Raw genomic sequence first — 22,097 nt, forward strand, 5'->3', positions numbered from 1 at the left:
TTACTGCTTCTGCCACAGCTTCCAGAGTGTGTGAGATTTTGTGTGTACACTTTAAGACTGGAGTGTCTATTTCCCACAGTGCTCTGGCTGTCCCGAAAGTAAGCCCCACTGGCCTTCAAAGCCAAACATTCTGGGGGCTCATGTTCCTGATGCAGAACTGCTGGGCTGGGGAACCTGATGTGAGACTCAGATCCCTTGCTCCTTGGGGAGAACCTTGCAATTGTAATTACCCTCCTATTTGTGGATCGCCCAGCCCGGGGGATATGGGTCTTGACTCTACCATGACTCCACACCTCCTACCCGTCTCATTGTGGTTCCTTCTTTATATCTTTAGTTGTAGAAGCAACAGACAACCTTTAAATAACTATTATAAATATGTCAAGGAAATTAGAGGAAAAGATTGACTGAAAGGATAATTTAAACCAATACACAGAAAAATAGTGTATCAGTTTTCTATCAGTGCATTACAAAGCACTCTAAAACTCAGTGGATTAAAAAAACAACTATTCATTATTTCTCAGAATTATGTGTGTTAATTAAGTGGTTCTTCTGAGATTCTCATCTGGGGTCACTGATGTAACTACATCTCTCTCCATATGGCCTCCCCATTTCAAGGAAGTTAACCTTGGCTTCTAACATGATGGCTAGGTCTAAGAGGGTAAGCCCCAATATGCATCATTTATCAAACTTCTGTTATTATGTTTTCTTAAGTCCTATTGGCCAAAGTAAGTCATGTAACCCAGGGTCAATACGGAAAAAAACTGTACAGGGACATGAATACTGCAGGCATGATTCACTGGGGATCATTGGTGTATCAGTCTATCACAAATGGAATCTCTAAGAATAAACTGGGCATTCTAAACTGAAAAATACAAAATCTAAAATTAAGGATATATTGGTTATGCTTAACAGCAGACTGAGCATAGTAGAAGAAAGAATCAGTAAGTCAAAGACAGATCAATAGGAAATACAGTCAAAGCACAGAGAGAAAAAAGAAATGCAGACTAGAACAGAGCATGAGAAACTTATGGGACAATATCAAATGGTCTAACATATATGTAGTTAGAGTCTCAGAACAAAAAGAAAGAGAGAATGGGGAAGAAATATTTTTTTAAGATAATGGCTGAAAATTTTCCAAAATTGTTGAAAGACATTAATCCACAGACTCAAGAAACTTAGGGAACTCCAAGCAGGACAGACACAAAGAAAATCAAAATACCATAGCATAATCAAACTGTTAACAACCAAAAGAAAAAGTACTTCCTGATAACTGTGAATGTTTCAAACAAAACATGTTCAGGAATTTAATGGAGAAAATTAGAAGCCCTTATTGAAAGACACTATAAAAAGCCTAAATTAATAGAGACATAATATTTCACAACTTAGATAGCTCAGTATCTTAAAGATGTCAATTCTACACTAATTGTTTCCTAGAGTCATTGAAATTCCAGTCAAAAAACTAACAAAATTTTTTCCAGAATCTGTTCAAAATTGTGCACATATAAAAAAATATTTTGTTAGGGACATAGATGTAGATGACAAATATATCAATAAAGCACAAATATAGGATAATGGTTAACTCTAAGAATATAGGAATTGCAAAAGGTAATGCTAATATTCTATTTTTTTATCTGGATGGTAGTTATAGAGATGTTTGTTGCTTATTGCTTTTTATACTTTTATATATTTTTAAAATATTATTTTGCTTTCTCAATATATAATAAAATCAAGCATTTTAAAAGGAGAGAAAACTTAAGAACAGAAAAAATGCAAAAACTAAATCAGCTAAAAATCCTAGAAAATAAAATATTTGAAAATTACATATCCTATAAAATATTTTTTCAGAATATGTAAAGAACTCTCAAAACTCAATAAAAAGAAACAAAACAACCTAATAACAAAATGAGCAAAAGATTTGAACTGACACTTCACCAAAAAAGTTACACATGTAACAAATAAGCACAAGAAAATGGATAGATATTAGAGAAATGCACATTAAAATCACAATAAAATACTGCTACACACATTTCAGAGTGTCTAAAATTAAAACGATTGACCATAATGATTGCTGATGAGGAACAAGGGTTGGCAGCTGAAGCTATTGTACACTGCTGGTGGGAATGTAAAATGGTAATACAACCCCTTTGGAAATAATTGGGCAGTTTCTTAAAAAGTTTAATGCACCACAGGATCCAAGCACTCCACACCTAGGTATTTACCTAGAAGAAATGAAAACATGTCTACTCGAGGACTTATAAGTAAATGTTCACAGCAGCTTTATTTGTGGTAGCCAAAAACTGGAAAAAATCCAAACGTCCATTGACAAGTGAATGGATAAACAAATTGTGGTGTACTGGAATACTACTGGTATAGTGGAATACTACTCAGCAATAAAAGCAATTAACTATTGAAACTCTGAAAAACATGAATGATTATGGATGATTCTCCAAATAATTATGCCAAGTGAAAGAAAACAGACAAAAATGAATATATATTGTATTATTCCTTTTGTAAAAAACTCTAGAAACTGTTAATATGTAGTAAGAGTATATCAGTACTAGAACAGGGCAAGAGGAAGAGAGACAGGGAGTGGTATTAAGAAGGGATTACAAAGATACAAAGATGCACAAGGAAACTTTTGGGGATGATGGATATGTCCATTATCTTGATTTTGGTGATAGTTTCATATGGGTGCACATGTATGATAAAACATCAAATTGCACACTTTAAATTAGTACAGTTTATTATATGTCAATTATACCTCAATAAAGTAAATAAAGAAATAAACAAACAATGCTTTTTAGGAGAAAAAAAGGCTAAAGGAAAATAGATATTTTTTAAAAGAGATAGAGCAACTGAATCGTATGTGATGAAACCAAAGAGGTGGACAAGGGCTAGATCTTGGAGGACTTCCCAAGTTAAAAATTATTTTGCAAATATAGATACAAATGGCAGACCACCCATTTCTGGCAACAGATCATCCCCAAATCTTCGATGTTCCTTCAGCCCTATCTTCCCCGATAGCTATTGCTCACTTGGTAATTGGGCGCCATCTAACTGGAAGACTCCTGGAATCACTGCTGATATCCTGGAAGGTTCACCCAGTCCTCCCCTTCCACTCCCCCCCCTCCCCTGTTGCCCTCACTCAGGATCCTCACCATCAATATTTAAACTGAAGCCACACCGCCTCATGATGGCTTGATATGCCAGCTATCACAAAGACAAATTTGGACCTCACACACAGGACGAGAACTCCAGCCTGCTAGCTGCACAGACATTCCTCACTCATTTCAATGATGAGACCCATATTTTACCTGCTGACGTTTGTGGAACCCCACTTGTCACATTATAGCAGTTTACTGCACATCCAGTCTTCAACCATTTCTCACCACTTCCATTGTTACTACCCTGGTCCAAACCACCATCATTTCTGACCCGGATTGTTACATTGGCCTATAACTGATTTCCCTCCTTCTGCCTTTATCCACTTTCAGTCTATTCTCAATAGAGTAACCAGAGTGATTCTGGCTCTCCTCTCCTCAAAACCCTCCTGTGATTTCTCATCTCACACAGAGTACAGCCAGAGCCCTTACAATAGCCTACAAGGCACCCCCGCAGTCTGGACTCCATTATTTCTCTGACCTCATCTTCGATTATTCTTCCACTGGTTCACTCCACTCAGGCCGTCCTGGCCTCTTTGCTATTCCTCAGACGCACCAGGCATCGTCCAAATGTAACCATAAGTGGGGTCCGGCTGCTCGCCGCTCAAAAGCCAATAAAGCTAATAAAGAGCAAGCTTGGCGGAAAGGAAAGTTTATTTTATTTTGGATGCTGGCAACTGGGGGGTTTCAGTATTTTCAAGATAGCTCGCAGGATATGCCTCAGAATATTATCTATAGCCCTTGAGGAGGAACTAAAGGTCCTTGACTATGCTTAATGATGAAACTATTATTATTTAGTTTTGTTGGACTGTTTTCCTTTGTTTCTGCATTTTCTCACTTCTCTGATTAAGCTTATCCTTTGGCTAAAGTTTTTCCACAGACAAAAGACAGGCTGAGGACATGGCGGGCAAGGACCATAGGGCCCTGCTCCATTTCACCAACTCACAGCCTTTGCAGTTGCTGTTCCCTCTCACTGGCACTCTCATCCCCAATCCCCTGAATGACTCTTTCTAACATCTTTTGGGCCTCTGTTCAAATATCACCTTCTCACTGCAGCCTTTTCCTAAATACCTTATTTTAAATTTTTCTTCAAAAACTGCTCTCCCTTGCTTCTTTTGGGCTTGAATTTCTCCACAGTATGTGTCAGTGTCTACCATATTTTTTTCTTTATTGTGTTTATTGCCCCCCTTGAGAATGTGATAAAGGTACACTGAATATACGTATGGCTATCTGCCAAAGACCTGAGCATTAAAATAAATATTTTATTTTACCTAAAGATAGGGTACAGTCAGGAAAACAAAAAAACAGAGTAGGTATTTCCAAAAAAGGGATTTAATACAGGAAATTGGTCACACATTTGTTGGAACACTTGAAGCCAAAAATGAAGTTGAAGTTATCCAGGTGTTAGTAACAACAGGAAGGGGCCACAACTCCTAAGGCCGGAAGACCCTTCCCTCTGCCCTCCAGGTCTTCCAGTTCCATTTCCCACCTTTCTCCACCCAGCTCTCTGACCCCTTGGAAGGACTGCATCAATAGGATCTCCTGCCTCTGGCCTCCCGTTTGGTTTAAGGAGTGGGGTGATCTCAGCAAGGTTTTTGGAGGAGAGAGTGAAGTCCAGGTATTTACCACTTCTGTCTCTGCAGAGTTGCCATCTGAATTAGTTAACTGTCATCCTTGCAGTGTGACTCTTTTCTACTCCTATGCTGCATTGAATTGATGAGGATTGGGCTATGTTGCAAATCAATCGTTTTTTGTTTAGATAGATAGATAGATGATAGACAGATAGATAGATAGATAGATCTAGATATCTAGATATAGATAGATATATAGAAATGTTTCACAGTCATTTTCTGAGCTCCATCTGCCTTCTGCACAGGGCAAATGGGAAAAATAAAATGTGAATTTGATAAGAATCCATACCCTTGCATCTTCAAGTGTTTGATGGTGGCTCTAATCTCTGCAATTCCCCAGGGAAACAATATTGTTGTTGGTTCTCTACTATAGTATGTAGGGAAAGTTTCAGTGGCTTCCACTTGTCCATTTCTACAATAGTAGCCCTCACTCCATAGGTCAGGGAGCCAATGTGAAATTCTGCCCAACTACAAAATATGTCTATTCTAATTATACATTCAGAAATGGAGTGGACTCACTGAAGGGTTCAGGGGGATTCAATGGTTCAATTGTGAGATATTCTTGGTCCAAAAATGTATGTATCATCTGACCTCCATACATCCTCCAGTTTTGACACATGGCATTTTGGGTCCCTAGTTATTAGTGTCAACTCAGAAACAGCATTGCCTTTCCCGAGTATAAAATCACCCTGGTAAATGGCCACAGGTGCTTTAGCCTGAAGGAACATTTCCAGTATATACTTGTAGCATTTTTACAGAGTCCTTCCTTCCTCTAAGGGACCAGTCTCCACTTCAGTCAAGGGCCTCTTGGTCTGTGAATTTAAGGGAGAAGCCATGATTCTCTATTGAGGCAAATCAGTAAGGGATTTTTCCCGTAAGAGCAGAAATTTGTCTGTTTTGTCCACTGCTGAATCCTCAGTAGCTAGAATAATGCCTGGCACATAGTAGGTATTCGATAAATATTGGTTGAATTAATGGAAAACAGAAAAAATAGAGTGCTAATGCTAGTGATATGAAAGATTGGAATCATAAGCTTAATACAACTGGGACAATGGAAATCATTAGGCATGCCAAAATCAGGGGATCCTTAGCCTCAACCAGATGTTCATTGGACTGTGGGTTCAAATTAGGAAAAAGTGAAGCAAAATTAATGAACATTTACATAATGCTGGAAATATATCATTGAAAATTGCATCTAAAATGTTGGGAAACTAAGGATTTTTTAAACCATGTCTTAGATCTACTGAACCATAATCTCCATAAAACATATATTCATTTGTTCATTTAGTCATATAACAAATATTTATTGATCACCTACTATTTGCCAGGCACCATGTTGGTAAATAAGACAAACATGGTCTTTGGCATCATGGAGTCTACAACCTGTGGGAGAAAAAGACATGAGACAAGAAATAAATTCAAATTACATATGGTGGTAAAGGCTATGAAGAGTATAGTGATTGAGAATAAGGGAGGGAGGTCGTGAGGGAGGTGTATCTCCATGAGTAACGAGTGTAACCCTCTCTGAGGAGGTGGCATTTCACCTGTGATCTATAGGATGAGAAATCGTGCTTGCAAAGAGTTGGAAGGGGATTTGCAGAAGAGTACTTCAGGTAGAGCAACATGTGCTCAGGCCATTGAGGGAAGGGTGGCTTGTTCCAGAAACTGAAAGAATGGCTGTGTGGCTAAAGGTGTACAAGGGAAGAGAGATACAAGATGAGATCTGAGAGGCAAGCAGTGTGGTAGATCACACAATACTTTGATATTTGGATTTAAAAGACAAGTTCAGGAACAAATTTATGTTTTAAAGTAGAGAACTGTCTGCCTTCCCTCCAATCACTTGTATTTACTCACAGTTTCTGCTTCCTCATATTATGCTTTACCCCATCCCTCCTCCCACTACCCACCCTACTCTTCAGTCTTGACTTTTCCCAAGGCATCTTTTCAGCTTCAACTCCATTTATAAACTGCTTTATTCTCTGTATTTCCCAATTAAAATTCTTGTAACAGAGAATCTGATTGATCCAGTTAATCATTTTGTACCAACCCATCTCATAGGTCACTGGCCAGCCTATGGAATTAGCTTGGCTTGCACATCTCATGTCCAATCAACTGTGTCTGGGGCAAGGGGAAGGGGACCTTGTGTTATACATATGACTGTCACTTCACCCAAGGCTGTGAGCAGAGAAGAGTATAAATGGATGGCACATGCACAGTGTCCCATATCTTCACATCTCCCTGTATCCTTGCAGTGACTTCTATAGGGAGGAATACGTATGTCTGCTCCTCTCCCCATGAAACAGTGAGTCCCTATGCTTAGAGAGAAATGAACATCAATGAAACATGGGATTCTTGATGGAATTCTGAGGAAGGGGATGGCCCCTCTCTTAATCCCCCTCATGAAATCCCACTAAGTAAGAGCTTGACATTCACTCCTATTCAACCCAGTGCTCCTTTTTATAATAAATATTTTCTGCCCTAAAAAATAAAATTCATAAATATTGTAACCTATCTACTCACAGAATTTCAAGAAAAATAAACTATAATATAAAAGGAGAGAAAAGAACCTATTTTATAATAATATGTATTTCATTGTGTACACACACTTAAAAATGTAATGAAGTAGTCAGATCTTGTGCATAGCGTGAGCGCAACAGCTACAAATGCAGGCCCCAATGGGTGTGTTACATGTGCAAATTCAAATACAACCTAAAGTGCTTGCTATCTGTGTCCTGACTTTCCAAAACGGTGAACAGCTTTCCAAAACGGTAAAGTTCTAACCAAAACAAAATATAATTATTCCTTGATTTACACCATAATTTCATTCCAGGAAAATTCAATGTGCAAAAAATACTTGCAAAACAGCCTTAGATTCTGGGCTCAGAGAATTACAAATGGGCTCTCACCTACATAAATATCGAACAGGACATTTGAATTTGGGGGAGGAAATGGATCAATGCTTCATTTTCCAGGACAGTCACACATGTTGCATGCCATTTGTTTTTGTTTTTGTTTTTGTTTTTTTTAACATCTTTATTGGAGTATAATTGCTTTACAATGCTGTTAGTTTCTGCTTTATAACAAAGTGAATCAGTTATACATATACATATTTCCCATATCTCTTCCCTCTTGCGTCTCCCTCCCTCCCACCCTCCCTATCCCACCCTCCCTATCCCACCCCTCTAGGTGGTCACAAAGCACAGAGCTGATCTCCCTGTGCTATGCGGCTGCTTCCCACTAGCTATCTATTTTACGTTTGGTAGTGTATATATGTCCATGCCACTCTCCCACTTTGTCACAGCTTACCCTTCCCCCTCCGTTTGGCTTCCCGGGTCCCCAATCTACAAATTCCAGTGGGGGGTCCATTAATTTGGATGATCAAAAAAAGCCCCCGGCAAATTCCCAAAGTAACCCCTAGAGGGCAGTATCTCCCCTTTGAGAATCTAGCCATTAACAGAGTCCTCTCTCCCAGGATCGTCTATTCTTTTGAGACAAATGGAGCTGCATCATAAACAAGATAACTTACCCAAATTCAACTACACGTGCTCAGAGAGAGAGAAAGAGACAAGGGGGGTTTTGTTTTTTCATTCAACTTACTGATATTTTCTTACTTTTTAAATCAAATTAATTTTGCCTTCTTTTTTTTTCTTTTGTCTACCTGACCCTTCAAGCAGGATTCTTTTTTAATTGAAGTATAATTGATTACAATATTATGTTAGTTTCACGTGTACGGCATAGTGATTCAGTATTTTTGCAGATTAAATTCTGTTATAGGTTGTTACAAGATAATGGGTATAATTCCATGTGCTATACAGTAAATCCTTGTTGCTTATCTATTTTAAATATGGTAGTTTGTATCTGTTAATCCCATACCCCTAATTTGTTCCTCCCCCCTTCCCTCTCCCCTTGGGTAATCACAAGTTTGTTTTCTATGTCTGTGAGTCTGTTTCTGTTTAGTATGTACATCCATTTGTATTAATTTTTAGATTCCACATGTAAGTGATATCATATAATATTTGTTTTTCTCTGTCTGACTTATTTCGCTAAGCATGATATTCTCTAGGTCCACCCATGTTGCTGCAAATGGCAGTATTTCGTTATTTTTCATGGCTGAGTAATAATCCATTGATATATATCATATCTTCCTAATCCAATCATTTGTTGACGGGCACTTGGGAGACTTTCAAATATTCACATAAATGGAATCATTCAGTATGTACACCTTTGTATCTGGCTTCTTTTGTTTAACATAATGTTTTTTGAGATTAATTCATGTTGTATGTTTCAGTGTATTGTTATTGTTGTTTACTGTTATCGTACCATATGGATGTAACTCAATTTATCTATTCATGTGTTGTTTCCAGTTATGAGATATTATAAATAAAAACAATCCACTTGGGTTATTTCCAGTTATGGGATATTATAAATATAACCACTACAAACATTAGGGAAGTCTTTGTATATACATATTTCTATTCTTGTCAGTAACTCTGCAACTATTTTTCCAAAGTGGTTGTCCATGTTACATTCCCATCAGCGATATATTAGCATTCCAGTTGCTCCATATCCTCACCGACACTCTCTATGGTCAGCCTTTTTTATATTAATCATTCTGGTGGTATGTAATGGCATCCCATTGTGAATTTAATTTTCATTTCCCTGATGCCTAATGATTTTGAGTATCTTTTCATGGGCTTATTGGCCATTTGTATATCTTCTTTTGTACAATGTCTGTTTAAATATTGGCCACTCCATTATTAGATTGCCTTTTTCTTACAGATTTGTAGGCATTCTTTATATATTCTGGAAATGAGTCCTTTGTCAGATAAATGTTTTGCAAATATGAACAATAGCAGTCCAAATAAACCAGGAGAATCCCTCCTTGAGCCAGTGGCTGCATGAGTGGGAGAAGGGAATTGTCTCAATCTCTACACAAAGAAGGTACCTGTCAATGAAGACATCGCACTTCATTGTGTGATTCCACTGCACAGAGATATTTATCTTTCATAAAAATGGCCCCTAAACATAAACTATTACTTCCTTTGGTGTTATCACCAGAGAAACACGATGTGCTCCATTGATGGAGGAAAGCTCTTTAGGTCAGTCTCCAGAAAGGCAACTTCCTGAACCATTTTCAAGAGTTATTTGGGCCATATGTGATTGTCACCTGGCTCTCAGACTTAAATGTAGCCCTGGCACAATAAAAAATTCCACTCAACACTCTGCCATCAAGAACCCAGGTGGGGAAGGGGGTGGGGAGTCACAAAAACCCACCCTGAACCTCCTACGGTATCCATCATTGTAACTTTGTTCTTTTCCTTTCTTGTAAGCCCAAAGGGATCCAGCAGATCAGCAGGATGAGAAACTCCTCTAACCTCTATTCTAATTGAAGAAACTCTGAAGCATGTGAAAATACATATATATATGAATATTACATATTTTATATATGAGCACTATATATACACAAACATATGTTGTAACTTTTAAAAATATACATATAACATTTTTAAAGTTATATAAAAATGTATATATCCATTCTGACAAAATACGTAACAAAAGCTAACAGGGATTATGAAAAAGTGGTGAATATTTTGAAGCTCATCTATGTTTTATTTTCCCATAATGTGTTCTAAGCATATTACTCCAGTTATAAAAATTGGAAATTAAAAAAAATTTTCAGGAGGCATTTTAGCGCTAAAAATCTTGTTTTGGAAGACTAAGCACATATGGAAAATGTTCATGATACACTGGCAACTAAAAATAAAAAACCAAGACACAAAAAAATGTACAGTTTGATTCCATTTTATTTGTAAATCACATTTTATGTATTTTTTTATTTGTAGGTATTTATGTATAGCAAAAATACTGACGACTTTTGCCTTCTTATTTGTGCTTCTCTGTTTTCTAAGTTTTCTCCATTGAACATGTATTACTTTTACAATTAGAAGAAAAATGTTATTTTAAAAGTACAAAAAGGATGAGCATGGAAGACAAAATCAAGTCCAGAGGACCAGGGTGGAGTGCCAGCTCCACCACTTACTGGGTGTACAACCTGGGCAACTTGCTTAACTAAGAGCTTCAGTTGCCTTATAGAAAAAGAGGGGATAATAATATCCTACGACTGTGAGAATTAAGTGAGATGATGTATGTAAAGCTGTTGGTACTTACTAAAGGCTAACTGATCTATTATTATCATTAGCTCAGCCATTCAGTGATTCTCTGGGGAATGTCTATGCTCTACGTAGTACTTCTAAGCACCTATACAGAGCAAAAATCCCTGTCTAGCATCCCTCATCCACTTGGCTCACCTTGCACATCTCCAGTGCCATGGAGCGCCCTTCCTCCCAAAGCTTCCCCTTCACTCTGGCCTATCATACCAATGGGTGGCTCTTGTTCTACTTCAGAACTAGTCTTTTTTCTTTTTTTTTTTTAACATCTTTATTGGAGTATAATTGCTTTACAATGGTGTGTTAGTTTCTGCTTTATAACAAAGTGAATCAGCTATACATACATACATATATATATATATATATATATATATATATATCTCCCCATATATCTTCCCTCTTGCATCTCCCTCCCTCCCACCCTCCCTATCCCACCCCTCTAGGTGGTCACAAAGCACCGAGCTGATCTCCCTGTGCTATGCGGCTGCTTCCCACTAGCTATCTATTTTCCATTTGGTAGTGTATATATGTCCATGCCACTCTCTCACTTTGTCCCAGCTTACCCTTCGCCCTCCCCGTGTCCTCAAGTCCATTCTCTTGTAGGTCTGCATCTTTATTCACGTCTTGCCCCTAGGTCCTTCATGACCGTTTTTTTTTTTTTTAAGATTCCATATATATGTGTTAACATACGGTATTTGTTTTTCCCTTTCTGATTTACTTCACTTTGTATGACAAACTCTAGGTCCATCCACCTCACTACAAATAACTCAATCTCATTTCATTTTATGGCTGAGTAATATTCCATTGTATGTATGTGCCACATCTTCTTTATCCATTCATCTGTCGATGGACAGTTCGGTTGCTTCCATGTTCTGGCTGTTGTAAATACAGCTGCAACGAACATTGTGGTACATGACTCTTTTTGAATTGTGGCTTTCTTAGGGTATATGCCCAGTAGTGGGATTGCTGGGTCGTATGGTAGTTCTATTTTTCGTTTTTTAAGGACCCTCCATACTGTTCTCCATAGTGGCTGTATCAATTTACATTCCCACCAACAGTGCCAGAGGGTTGGTTCCCTTTTCACCGCACCCTCCCAGCATTTATTGTTTGTAGATTTTTTGATGATGGCCATTCTGACTGGTGTGAGATGATATCTCATTGTAGTTTTGATTTGCATTTCTGTAATGATTAATGATGTTGAGCATTCTTTCATGTGTTTGTTGGCAATCTGTATCTCTTCTTTGGAGAAATGTCTATTTAGGTCTTCTGGCCATTTTTGGATTGGGTTGTTTGTTTTTTTTGATATTGAGCTGCATGAGCTGCTTGTAAATTTTGGAGATTAATCCTTTGTCAGTTGCTTCATTTGCAAATATTTTCTCCCATTCTGAGGGTTGTCTTTTCGTCTTGTTTATGTTTTCCTTTGCTATGCAAAAGCTTTTAAGTTTCATTAGGTCCCATTTATTTATTTTTGTTTTTATTTCCATTTCCCTAGGAGGTGGGTCAAAAAGGTTCTTGCTGTGATTTATGTCATAGAATGTTCTGCGTATGTTTTCCTCTAAGAGTTTTATAGCGTCTGGCCTTACATTTAGGTCTTTAATCCATTTTGAGTTTATTTTTGTGTATGGTGTTAGGAAGTGTTCTAATTTCATTCTTTTACATGTGGTTGTCCAGTTTTCCCAGCACCACTTATTGAAGAGGCTGTCTTTTCTCCATTGTACATTCTTGCCTCCTTTATCAAAGATAAGGTGACCATATGTGCGTGGGTTTATCTCTGGGCTTTCTATCCTGTTCCATTGATCTATATTTCTGTTTTTGTGCCAGTACCATACTGTCTTGATTACTGTAGCTTTGTAGTATAGTCTGAAGTCTGGGAGCCTGATTCCTCCAGCTCCGTTTTTCGTTCTCAAGATTGCTTTGGCTATTCAGGGTCTTTTGTGTCAGAACTGGTCTTGACTTGAGGTCCAAAGCTTTAAGTCCAAGTCCTAGCTCTGTGCCTTGGGAGCTCTGTGGCCTTAGACAAGTCACTTTCCCTCTCTGGGCTTGGGAGCCTCATCTGTAAATTATCTTGAGGAATCTTCCACCCTAGAATTGCTTTGTTTCCCTTGGCTTCTTAGGTGCATTCTTAGGATTTAGAAGCTTGGCCATAGGCTTAGATGAGGGTCTGTTAGGATACTGCATGGGAAATAGCCCTGCAAATGTGTAAGCTTCAGAAAACTATCTCATCTGTTTTGTCTTGTTTCAACCTTCAGAAGGACAATGGCTGCCTCTGACGTGACTGAGAGAAACTCGGCATCACTGCTGTAGAATTCCCACCAAAAATGCCAAAGCTGGAGCCAATCATGAGGAAACATCAGACAAACTCAAACTGAGGGACATTTCACAAAGCAACTGGCCTGGATGCCTCAAAACCGTCAATGTCATGAAAGACTAAAGAACTATTCCAGATTAAAAAAGATCAAAGAAACATGACAACTGAATGGAATATGTGATCCAGGGATTTTCTGCAGCTAATCTAAAGATTAGACGATAGAAATTTGTCAATGTTAATGTCCTGATTTTTATAATTGTACTGTGGTTATATAAGAAAATGACTTTGGGGGCTTCCCTGGTGGCACAGTGGTTGAGAATCTGCCTGCCAATGCAGGGGACACGGGTTCGAGCCCTGGTCTGGGAAGATCCCACATGCCGCGGAGCAACTAGGCCCGTGAGCCACAGTTACTGAGCCTGCGCGTCTGAAGCCTGTGCTCCGCAACAAGAGAGGCCGCGATAATGAGAGGCCCGTGCACCGCGATGAAGAGTGGCCCCACTTGCCGCAACTAGAGAAAGTCCTCGCACAGAAACGAAGACCCAACACAGCCATAAATAAATTAATTAAAAAAAAAAAAAAAAAAGAAAATGACTTTGGTTTTTAGGAAAAATCCGCTGAACTATTTGGGTATAAAAGGGTATCATATCTGCCATATATATATATGAAACTATATTCCTGTATAATTACATATGTATGTGTGTATATGTATATAGATGTATTCATATATATATGAAACTATATTCATATATAATTATATATGTATGTGTGTATAGGTATATATATATGGGGGAGGAAATGAAAAGGTCATAGTGGTAAAATATTCATATTTGGAAAAACTGGGTGAAAGATCTACAGGAATTCTTTGCACTATTGCAGATTTTTGGTAGGTCTGAAATTCCATGGAGAAGGTCAGTGGCATGCCTCTTGCTCTATAGAAGTGATAGCGATTGCAGCAGCTTTCACTTGCTGAGCACTTATAAAGTGCCAGATGCTCCCATCTGACCCCACAGCTACCCCACAAAGAGCTGTCATTATGCCCATTTTGAAGAGCAGGATCCTGGCATCAGACAGGGGAAGTGACTTGCCCCAATCACATGGCCTGTGGCCTGTACATGTCAGAGTATGAACTTGAGTCTGTCTGACTCCTCACTCCTAGAAATCATTACCATCTCCACTGCATGAAGGTCACAAATTCCCTCACACTACATCTGGGAGTGTACAAAGAAAACACAGCTTCTTTATTCTTTGTAAAACAACTGAGGGGGAAGGGGTCTGAGTAGAGAACTAAATTTAGTTCAGTCCAGCTTAATTCAACAATTTAAATAGTCTCTTGAGGTTTCTTGAGTTCTGAGGGACTTAATCTATTTGGTAAAATTGCTCAGGGTTTCGGATTCCTCCTCTCCTCTCCCTGCTCCTCCCAATTATGGTGGCCGGGGTAAGAATGAGGAGGTTGGATGGTCCAGTGCTGGCTGGCATCTGCTGGAGTCTGGGTAGTTTGAGTCTGTCACTGAGAACATCCACTGCTTCCAGCTAAGGTCAAGTCGTTGGTGAACTGGCCTGGCATCCCTCAGACTCACTGAGGCCTAGTGGGACAGGAGACTGACACGTCACTTCATGTCAGCTCTCTGTCATTCTGTGGCCTTGTCTGGGGTTCTTATCCTCTTTCTAGGCTCTAGACATCAAGCCCACCTCGCCCCCACCACACTGGGTCCTAAAACAGGCCCACTGGCAATCAGTTCAATGTCTAGGCCACCCAGAAACTAAGGAAGGTACAGAGGCAGGACTGATATTCCGGTGGTATGCTTTGTTATTAAATAATGCAGTGCTTCCCTCCTGGTTGGTAAAAGGTGCTGCCCCAAGCCCTTGGGTGTCTCCTCCTCCACTCCAGCTGCTTCTGTCTAACCTAGGGATCCCCAGATCCCTCTCATATCAGAAACTAAAGAGTTAACACCTGGCACAGCAGACGGCCTCCAAGACTGTGCTCCAGCCTCAGGCTCAGCACCCCTTCTGAGGTTAAGTACTTTGAAATTCACCACTCCTCTCTTAGCCTGGCCATGCAAGGTCCATTCTCCTATTCCAAGGCTACCCTGACCTTCTCCAAAAACTCTCAAAGGACAGTGGACAAGAGCCCTTCTGCCCTTGGCCTTCCCCTCAATTTATGCAACGTGCCTGCCCCTTTCCGGGCTCAGTCCCAGAAAGAAGGTGGGCCAACACCAAGGGTCTTCTCCGACTCCCTTTCTCCCAAGCTCAAGTTTACTATAGAGGCTAAAACAGCTGGATAATTTCTTTCCCAGCCTCCCTTACATCAGGAGTAGCCCTGTGACACAGTTCTGGCCCATGAGAAGTAAGCAGAAGTCTGCTGAGGGGGATTCCAGGGAAAGTTTTTGCTTTCCTGGTGCAAGTGAGAAACTAGCCCATGCCAACCCTCCCCCACTTCCTGCTTTAAACAAGGACGTTATGCCTGAAGTTTTGGTAGCCATTTGCTACCCAAGAGGATCCCAGATGTTTGCCCTGACATGGTTGCTACCTACCTCCAGATTTCTTTTGATGTAAGAAACATAAGCCTCTACAAGTTGAGTTTCCTATTTTTTTCAGCCAAACACAATCCTGATACAGGGTAATTAGAATGCAAGTCTGTCTACCTACTTCCCGGACTCTGCTCATGTTTTCTCCCTGCCTTGCTGTTCCCAGTTCCTTGGTCCTGGGAGAGGCAGACTTTTCCTCTGTCACCCCTCCCTGCATATGTGAAAACTTCGCTTTCATAAAATCCTCATGGTCCTTTCTACCTGGACAGCCTCTTGAAATACTAACGTAGAGGATAAATGAACATAGAAAAATCCTTTCACTCTTCAACAGGCCTTGCCTTTCAAGCCAAATGTACCATCTCATTCTGAATACCAGAGGCTTATTATTAACTCTATTATTACTAATTATTACCATTATTATCTCTTGTTATCATTACTGTTAACTCTTATTAACTCTATCTTTCTTTTTGCATTCCTTCTATAAACTCCGAATCTCCTGATATTATCATTATCCCCATTTTACGGATGAGGAGACTGGGAAGGCTTATGGAAGTTGAGTAATTTTTCCAGAGTTAGATGGAGTGAAAGTGATACAGGCTGGACCGGAACCATTTACAATGGTCATTAATGCCCACTGTCCTCGGATACCTCACTTCCCTCCATCAACCATCCCTCCATCCCTCCCACATTCTGGACCTGCCCCACCCCTCACCCCAGCCCCAGGGGTGGCAAGGCAGTGACAAGAGGAGACAGCTGGCAGCTTGTGTTTTATTGGAGAGCAAGGATGTCAGCCCCAGAACCAGCTAAACATTTTCAGGCTTGGAGGCCAGAGGCTTAAGTCCATAGGGGAGACAGCACAGGGAGGCATCCGGGCACAGGTGCATGTAGGTTTCGTACTTCGTGCAGTAAGGCCGGCAGGCCCCGTGGCCCTTCCAGCACCGTTTGAATTCACTTCTCCCTATGCAGGGGAAGACCCCGGGTCACAGAGCCACCCAGGGGTTGCAGGTTATATCACTGGTCACAGATTTAACAAGAGATCAAGGTCACAGATTAGACCACTGACCACAAGTTAGACCACAAGCTACCACTTAGCTCTCTAGTCATTTGTTAGATAGACTCTGGTCGTAGAGCAGCCCTCAGGTCATAAGTTAGGCCACAAAACAAGAGCTATGACCACAGGTCAAGGGTTAGACTAGAGGTAACAGGCTAGACCACTAGCCATAGATAATACAATCAGTTATAATTTAGACCACAGATCTCAGTTGAGGTTAACCCACACATCATAATTTAAACCACTGGTTACAAATCAGAGATGAATTTCTCATCCAGGTTAACCCACACCCCAAGTACACTCTAAGCACTTTTCATAAAAACAGTATTCGATTATAGTTTGTCTTATTATAATCCCAGTATATGGGTGAAGGAAACCAAGGCACGGAAAGATTAACAAATTTGCCCAAGGTCACACAGCCGTTAAGGAGCAGAGCCAGCCTTCAAATCCAGGCCATCTGGCTCCAGAGTCCAGACTTGTAACCATTATTCAAACTGCATTGTACACATAGGGACCTGTTTAATGTTAGGATTTAGTGAAGAAATTTCCAACCATGGGCCATGAAAAAGGTGAGGCTTTGGGTCAATATCCCCTCCAAGGGTCTTTGGTCACAGCATGGGGTGGGGCAGCTCCTTCATTTATTCATTCAGCAAACATGGGGCACTGGGAGTATCACAGTGAACAAGGTGGCCATGGTCCATGCCCTCAAGGAGCTTCCACCTGACAGGGAAGGGGGTTAAAACCCAAGCAAATAAATACAATAAGTAGAGTTGCGGTAAGTGCCCTGAAGTAAGTGATCAGGGTGCTGTGATGCAATTAGGGCAGGTGTGGGAAGTGAGGAGAGAGGAGGACCACTTAGGCCTGTCACAGTGATATTTCTAGATATATGACCCAGCAACTCGGAAGAACTGGGACTGAGTAGGAGGTGGAGGGAAAAAGCTTCCCTGCCTCACCCTGGATTAAAAGAGATCCCAAGGAATCCTCACATAATACCTTGGGCCTACCCATAAGTGTTATTCAGCCCATCCTCATTCTGCCAAGGTAGAGAATCTTACAATGATACAGAGCTGGCATCAAAATCTCTACGAGGCAAAGAATCCACGCTCCAAAGGGGGCACACAGTGCAATGGTTAACGGTGCGGTGTGAACCCAGCTCAGACCCCCTGCGTCCAAATCCCAGCTCTGCCATTTCCCAGCTGAGTAACCTTGGCCTCAGATTCATTTTCTGTACAACTCTCTTTCAGAGGGCAGTTATAGGGGATTTAATCACTTTAGCACAGTGCCAGGCACATAGTACATACTCAATAAATGGAAAGCAAGGTTATCAGAATGACAGCTTAGAGAGTTGGAGCACCCAGGGCTCATTCTAGGCCAACCCCTCTCATGCTTCAGATAAAGAAGGGAAGGGATTTGCCCAACTTCTTCTAACCAGTAAGTGGTGGGTCTGGAACCAGAACCCAAGACCTTGACTCCCAGGTGAGGGCAGTTCCTATAACAACTACTCTTAACACACCATCGCATTTCAACCTTCCAACAACCCTGAGATACAGAAGTTATTATTTTCTCCTCCATGATCCGTTGTCCCCTCCTCATATCTTGGACTTCACCTCCATCCACTTTTCTCCTCGTGCTCCCCCCTCCGGCCTCCCTGGCCTCCTCACTGCTCCTCAAGCACATCTATCACCTCCTGCTCCCTGGTCCTTGCTGCTTCCTCTGCCTGCAATGATCTCCTTCGTATTCTCACTGTAATCAGATCTCTGCTCAAACTCACCTCACGTAAAATAAGACATCTGAAATTTACTTCAAAATAATTCACCGAGGAAGAGGGAGCAGGTGAATAGCAAAACAGCATTGGTTCAAGTTAATAATTGTTGAAGTTAGGTGATGGATACATGGGGGTTTTTATACTATTTTTTGATTTATGTTTGAAATTTTCTAAAATAAGAAGGGTTCTTTTAAAAATTCATCATTATGTTATTCTCCATTTTTGCATGTTTACATTTTTCCATAATAAAAAGTTTTTTTAACTTGCTTTGTTCATTGTATTATTCTCTCTACTTTCATGTACACTTGAAATGTTCCAAAATAAAAAAAAATTTTTTTTTAAAGTATCAGAGGTCTTTTTCAACCATCCCCATCAGCTCTTGCATCACTCTCCACATGCACCTGACACACTAACCTCTTGTCTTGCTTTTATTCTTCGTAGTACCAATACTTATCTCTAACATATTATATGTTTATTTGGTTATTTTCTGTCTCTACTAACTAAAATATCAGCTCCATGAAAGCAAGAACCTTGTTTGCTTTCACTGCTTGATTCCCAGAAATTGTAATAGTGCTTGGAACACAGTAAATATCTTTATAATGAATATTTGTTGAGTAAATCCCATTTTAAAAATGAGGAACCAGAGGTATAGGCTGATTCAGCAACTCACTCTAAGCTGCCCAGCAAGTCAGTGGTGAGGCCAGAACTTAAACGCTGGTCTAGGCCTCCTCTGTCCCCCAGAAGCTGAGAACCTATCCTTCATTTCTACACATACAAATATACACATGCACAAACACACACACATACACAGGTGATGTTACCTGGTGGCACATGAACCAGGACCAGGAGAGCCACAAAAAGCAGAAGCAGCTGTGTCATGGCCACAGGGCTCTAGATGGGGGCAGGGGGCCACTGGGGAAAACACAAGAGAAGAGGAACCAAGCACACCGAGTCTTGCTGCCTGTGGCCCAGCCTTTATTGGACTGCAGATCAAGGCAGGAGTGTGGGCAGCAGGAGACCTAAGTGGGAGTCTGAGGCCCTGTGGTCCCAAGGATATAGTGGATCTCAGCCAGCTACGTGGGGAACTGATCAGCCATACCATCTGGAGGTTGCTGAGCTCTGAAGCTGGGGACAGAATGTCCTGAAGCAATGCTTGGGGTCAGAAACTGTACCTCTTCCCCACCTGAGAGGGTGGGGAAAGCCTTGGTTTCAGAGAGACCTGGTTCAATGCCAGCATCTCCCTCTAATCACTATGATACCTTGGACAAGTCACTTAGCCTCTGTGAGCTCCAGGTTGTCATCTAGGAAATGACGACAAGCCCCCCTTGCAAGACTAAATACATGGAGGTTCCCTTCCCATGCCGAAAACACGGGACCAGAACTCACTGACGCATTCAAACAAGCATGTACAGTTGACCCTTGAACAACACAGGGGTTAGGGGCGCCAACCCTCAAAGGCAGTCAACAATCCACTTATAACTTATAGTTGGCCCTCTGTATCTGCAGTTCTTCATATCCGAGGTTCTGCATCTGCAGATTCAACCAACCTCAGATCATGTAGTACTGCAGTATTTACTACTGAAAAAAATACTTAAGTGGGCTTGCGTAGTTCAAACCTGTGTTGTTCAAGGGCCAACTGTATTTAGGCCTACTCAGAAAGTGAGAAGAGTAATAATGCAAACCTCACAGAAAGTAATGGATACCTAGCTCATTTAGAGGATTAAAGGAAATAATACAGTGGTTTTCAAAGTGTGGTACCCAGACTAGCAAGCAGCAGCAATACCTAGGGCTTGTTAGAAATGCAAATTCTCAAGGTCAATCCAAACCCACTGAATCAAAAGTTCTGGGGGTGGATCCCAGCAAGCTATGGTTTAACAAGCCCTCCAGGTGATTCTAATGCACCACTAAAGTTTGAGGACCACTGAGATAATATGGGTACAGAGCTTAGAACGGTGTCTGGTACACAGGCATCTGAGTTGCATCTTGAAAGATGAGTAGCAGGGAGGGTATTCAGGCAGAAGGAACATAATGTGCCTGAAAGAGTAAGGTATTGGCTAGAGCAAGGAGTTTGTTGGAAGAGATTGGAAATGACCTTGTAGAGGACCGGAGCCAGAGCACAGTGGGTCTTGAATGCCAAGTTCAGGCTTTTGTATTGTAGACAACTGTAAGTTTTGTAGCAAGGATGTAACCTGTTCAGATTTCAGCTTTGAACAGAGAAACGGAAACCCAAAGAAGGGAGGTGACTTGCCTAAGGCCATACAGCAATTGAGTTGTCTCACTCCCAGACAGTGCTGCACCACTCACAGCCCATCTTGTAGGTGGCAAAGGAAAGCTTAGAGGGCCAAGCCACAGAAGGAAGCCAGGCGTGAGGGGGTTTAGCATCTGCCCAAAGCCCTGCAGGGGCTGAGCTAGTCTACCAGGCTGCTGTGGGAGTTGCTCTGAGCTGGACACCTGGACCCCCTCAGCCATGACAATGAGCCCCACCCACAGGTACAGGCTGGTCACCGTGGGGCCCGCATACATGCCTGCCCCAGTCCATCATGACCTAAAAGGAAGCACCCTGCTCAGAGACCCATGGATGGCCAAAATTACAAGTTCCCTACAGCCAACTTCTCTTCTGTACCAAGTTCACAGTGTCTCTTTTCTCCTCCTACAGCCCTGGGAAGACTTGGGCGGGGGGGGGGGGGGGGGGGGGGGCGGGCAGTGGCAGGGGAAGCACAGACCGTGATAGAAAGGGACAATAGGCAGAGACCTGAGTGCCAGGCCCAGGTAAGCCGCAAGTTTACTCATCCTCTTAGTGTGGTATCAGGATTAAATGAGCTAATAATCCAGGCAAAGTGCTCAAACCATGCCAGGCACAGCACAAGAGTCCAGTAAATATTCATCAAGTAGGGGACAGCCATTCTTCCAGGCACAGGACAGCCCTAGCTGCATAAGGGGCGCTTACCCTAGAATCTGGTGAATGAATGAATGACCGCTGCGAAAACAAGACATTCAGAACCCTTCAGTGCAGACTACCTGGGCTCCCTCCGCCCCTCAAGCCACTTCCCAAAATTAATTCTCAATCCGAAGCAGAGTTTCTCAAAGTGGGGTCTATGAACTCTGCGTCAGGCTCACTTAGACACTTGTTTAAAATGCAGATTCCCGACCCTCTCTGCCAGGACTGCTGAATCTGCCTCTCTTGCAGGGTGGGACCTGGAATCTGAAGAGTTAACAAGTTCCCCAAGTGGTTTTTGTGAAGGCTAAAGTTGGTGTGCCCCATTGCTGGAGTGGACAGATGCAGATGCAAAGGGGATCCAGGCTCAGGAATTCAGAACCCGTATCCTTACCCTCTCTCGCCCCCCACCCCTGGCTAAGGACTTGAAGCGGCGGGTCAGCTGAGCTCTGCGAAAAGTCATTCATAGGCCAGGGCCTTGGGGCGGAGACCCCGGGGCTGCCCTAATGGGGCGGGGCTGGACGGGGCGGGGTCGCGGCTCCTCCCCCGGTCCG

At 41.5% G+C, this 22,097-nt stretch overlaps 1 protein-coding gene across 1 annotated transcript; it reads right to left on the bottom strand.

The window, feature by feature from the left end:
* Nucleotides 1–16,595: 16,595 nt before the first annotated feature.
* Nucleotides 16,596–19,487, bottom strand: DEFB124 (defensin beta 124). The gene is made up of 2 exons (XM_028169272.2): nucleotides 19,430–19,487; nucleotides 16,596–16,750 (listed from the first exon to the last, which is right to left on the bottom strand). The coding sequence occupies exons 1-2, from the start codon at nucleotides 19,485–19,487 to the stop codon at nucleotides 16,596–16,598; spliced, it is 213 nt and encodes a 70-aa protein (XP_028025073.1).
* Between the last annotated feature and the right edge of the window lie 2,610 nt (nucleotides 19,488–22,097).

The sequence above is a fragment of the Balaenoptera acutorostrata genome, chromosome 15 (assembly GCF_949987535.1).
Source record: "Balaenoptera acutorostrata chromosome 15, mBalAcu1.1, whole genome shotgun sequence".
In the NCBI taxonomy this organism is placed as follows: domain Eukaryota; kingdom Metazoa; phylum Chordata; class Mammalia; order Artiodactyla; family Balaenopteridae; genus Balaenoptera; species Balaenoptera acutorostrata.

Bases quoted from the DNA above. Each gene is read 5' to 3' on its own strand.
- DEFB124 (XM_028169272.2), bottom strand. From the start codon at position 19,487: ATGACACAGCTGCTTCTGCTTTTTGTGGCTCTCCTGGTCCTGGTTCAT. The intron at 16,751-19,429 runs GTAACATCACCT...TCCCCTGCATAG, and splicing joins CCTGGTTCATGTGCCACCAG to GGAGAAGTGAATTCAAACGG.